Source organism: Filicampus tigris, chromosome 20 (assembly GCF_054856515.1).
Source record: "Filicampus tigris isolate MCC_2025a chromosome 20, RoL_Ftig_1.0, whole genome shotgun sequence".
In the NCBI taxonomy this organism is placed as follows: Eukaryota; Metazoa; Chordata; class Actinopteri; order Syngnathiformes; family Syngnathidae; genus Filicampus; species Filicampus tigris.
Genome location: NC_141236.1, coordinates 12,868,843 through 12,872,296, shown reverse-complemented (window position 1 = coordinate 12,872,296; position 3,454 = coordinate 12,868,843). Strand labels below are relative to the sequence as shown.

Here is a 3,454-nt window from a genome sequence, read left to right as displayed (position 1 = left end):
TCACGATACAAGAGGGGGGCGGCGGTTGTACCGTTTGGTTCAAAATGTTCCCCTCACCTCCTATAATCGAGTACAAATTTTGAAATCCCCCAATCTCCAATAAAGTCGTTTAAAGACATACTGTAACTGAAATGGACATTTTAAACATGTAGCACTGGTAAATTGGAACAGTCCTAGCACAAAACATTTTTTTCCACTCAGGGGGTGGAACCAACAAGCGTCAAAATAAATAACATCGAGAAAATTGCGTATTTTATTCTTGTTGGGCCACTTATGTTAAATGTAAATTTTGATAACTCTGTATTAGACGTAATTACTATAGTTAACTTAAAGCCAGGGTTTTACATGTTCTCAAATCGCCCCACTTCTGTTTGGTGTGATTCAAAATGACGTCACATATTTGTGTAATGTAAATTACACGATTTATAAAAACTATTTCAATAGAAATAGTAATAATGATTGGCGTGTAAATTTTACTTTAAAGATAGACTGTTACACATCTATTAAATGGGGGAACGTGTATAATAAAATAATTGTTTGAGAAGCGCTTCTGGTCACGTGTCCGCTACAGTATGATCACATGACTTCAGTTGGTAAAAATGAAAACTGGCCATGACCAGCTGACGCCCCTCCTGCTTGTTTTCGTCCTTTCTTTGTGTATTTACCACACCCAGCAACAGATTGAGCCGCAGGTATTACCCAGAATCGCTATTTTGTTTATTACGCTGTCATTATTAGACGTAAAACAGCGTAATGTACGCGCATTCGATACGCGCCTGACTGACAGGCTGGTGTTTTGGGTTAGCATTGACACATACAGTAGCCACAAACTATGACTATGTCTTGTGCTAATTGTGTTTTACGTTCACAGGTATGTAAACTATGCAGCGGGCCGGTGCTGAATGTCTCCGCAGTGGGCAATTTTTGCTCCTCGTCCAACGGTCGGATCGCCGGACGTTGCTGCCTTGGGAATGAAACGAGTAACAATGAACGCATTATCGGGTAGGATGCGTGACATTTACGCCTTTATCAGCCATAATTGAGCCACCTTGTGGTAAGGAGTGGACATTATGCACATGTAACTGTGAAAAATATTACAAGTACAGTTTTCCCAGTATAAACACGATTTGTTTTGGACCGTTTCATCAATCATAACTGCTGAGCCACCAGCTGCTAATGGGGCGTTCAGTACTGCGGGAAACAAGAAAATTTCAATTTTCCCATCGTAACTAACATACAACCCATATTTCAACTATGATCTAATGTAATTTCTTGCCCTTGTGTTTTGTTGTAGGCTGGATTTATCCAGTTGCTCCTTAACTCACGTGGACAATATCCAGGAAGCATCAACCGCTGTAATGATGTACGCATTAGTCACATACAGGCTTCGTACTTGACACTACGTGGACTCATTTAATGCATTATTTCTACCTTCAACAAAAAATATAAATGCAACACTTTTGTTTTTGCTCTCATTTTTTTTATGAGATGAACTCAAAGGCCTAAATTTTCCTAAATCACAATTTCTCTCAAATATTGTTCACAAACCAGTCTAAATCTTTGATAATGAGTACTTCTCCTTTGCTGAGATACCTCACAGGTAAAACGTTTTAGACCTTTGAGTTAATCTCTAATCTAAAAATGGGGGCAAAAACAAAAGTGCTGCGTTTATATTTTTGTTGGGTGTATTTTTTTTCAATCTTGATTTTCACAGCGATCTATCATCAAACGCCATCGTCAACATGAGTGACTCTGTATTTCAAGGATTTAGCCAGTTAAGTCATTTGTAAGTAGTGTCATTCTTTTTGGACTTGTCACATTTTCTTATCGTGCTATATATTTCTATTTCGTTGAAAAACATATACTTTATATTTCAGGATTTTACCTGCAGAAATGGCCTGTCCAGGTGGGAATTCCATTTGGGACAAGGTGGACATGGATGAGGGAAAGCGCTGTTGCAAAGGCCAGAGGAACATGTGCAATCAGTCTGGGAAGATGTGTAAGTTGACACAACCCAAAACGTGTTTTGAGCAAATAAAATAGGATAAGCGGTACCATCTCGATCCGCAGCTGTTCACTGTCCGGAGGACTCCCAGTGCGCTCCGTACGGGCCCGGCTTCTTCGAGTGCAGCTGCGCCCACAACTACCACGGATACAAGTGCCTGCGAGAGGTCTGTTTCTTTCTCAATGTCTGCGTATTGTACATGTGGATTTCTTTTTAAAACAAGCGTTTGTCCATATTATCCGCAACAGGGGGAGTTTCCAGCCTTCCAGGTGTTTGGGCCTCTGGGCGCTTCCACGCTTGTCCTTTCCCTGCTGCTGTGGCTCACCCAGAGGCGAAAGGCCAAGTCCATAGGCTATTAATGATTATTTTTAAGTGCATTCATCTACTGAGTAAGCTAAAAGGGAAGTGCATATCCTGATACGTAAGGGATTCTTATCTGTGTTTTTAGCGTCACGGTTACCTCGCGGTGTGATTTACTTTTTGTATTTTATTTTTGAAGCTTATCGACCAAGTTCTGTCTCATAATTGTGCTTTACCAAACAAGAGGGAAAAGGTCTGCCTGATAACGACAACAGTGCTGTTTTCGCCATTATAGTGGCATGTTACTCTATTTAGCGGTGGTACCTTGGCTTAGAAGTGCACCATATGTATTTTTTAATTCTTAATTTTGAAAAGGTCACGTGACACAAAAATCACAAGCTACAAAGATTTTTACAAACGCAACATGAATAGCATAGTATTTATTACACAATATAACGTTCCGGGTTTAGTTTGGTGGTGTGAAAAATAGAAAAGCACGTCCACACGAGTGCTGGGATGCAGCAAAAATGCTTGTTATTTATATTATTACTATTATCAATAATGAGACCATTTTACTTAGTATTATGGAGTGAGTCGATTGACAAAAGACATGCGTCCATCAAGTAACCCGAAGCCATCAAGTTGCGAGTCAAGGTACCGCGTCATTGTTAAACACGATACTTGTGCTGTTGTGTGTGGCATTCAGGGTCTAAAGTAAAACGTTTCAAAAAAACTATTACATGCTTGGACTTTTTTTTGTTCTATTTCATGCACAAAATGTCCGCCCATTTAGTATAGTGCTTGTCCTCATTAAGATAGCTGGCACATCAGAAGATTTGGGGGAATAAAACACTCGGGGAAAACTGTCATCTCACAAGATAGAGTTTTTAGTCACAGCCTAGTCCCGCACTGAGATTTGTTAAAGTCTGTGAATTCTGCAGTGTCACTACGAGACAACTCAATTCTCTAGGCATTTTTTTTCCTGGGCTCTGCACTTTAAAAGTTCCTTGGCACCAAGGATACCACAAGATGGCGCCAAAGCAATGCTTTTCTATTAGCGGGGGCTTTTGGGGCATCTTGTAACATTTTGGGTTATTTCAAGGCCTTCCCAAAAAAGTTATTTATTCCAGCGATTTAAGATATTCCATG

The 3,454-nt window shown here is 40.0% G+C and overlaps 1 protein-coding gene across 2 annotated transcripts; it reads left to right on the top strand.

The window, feature by feature from the left end:
• The first annotated feature begins 585 nt into the window (after positions 1-585).
• Positions 586-3,041, top strand: atraid (all-trans retinoic acid-induced differentiation factor). 2 transcript variants are annotated; one of them, XM_086018333.1, is made up of 7 exons: positions 586-692; positions 872-1,002; positions 1,295-1,363; positions 1,715-1,786; positions 1,878-1,999; positions 2,071-2,171; positions 2,254-3,041. In XM_086018333.1, exons 1-7 carry the CDS (start codon positions 600-602, stop codon positions 2,362-2,364), a joined length of 699 nt encoding a protein of 232 aa, XP_085874459.1. In that variant the 5' UTR covers positions 586-599; the 3' UTR covers positions 2,365-3,041. The 2 variants fall into 2 exon arrangements, with proteins under 2 accessions (XP_085874459.1, XP_085874458.1); XM_086018332.1 differs by having other exon boundaries at positions 600-800.
• Positions 3,042-3,454: the final 413 nt, after the last annotated feature.

Excerpts from the sequence above, each read along its gene's own strand:
- atraid (XM_086018332.1), top strand. The coding sequence starts at position 600 with ATGAAAACTGGCCATGACCAGCTGACGCCCCTCCTGCTTGTTTTCGTC. Across the intron at positions 2,000-2,070 it reads CAATCAGTCTGGGAAGATGT|CTGTTCACTGTCCGGAGGAC; the intron begins GTAAGTTGACAC and ends CTCGATCCGCAG. Across the intron at positions 2,172-2,253 it reads GATACAAGTGCCTGCGAGAG|GGGGAGTTTCCAGCCTTCCA; the intron begins GTCTGTTTCTTT and ends TATCCGCAACAG.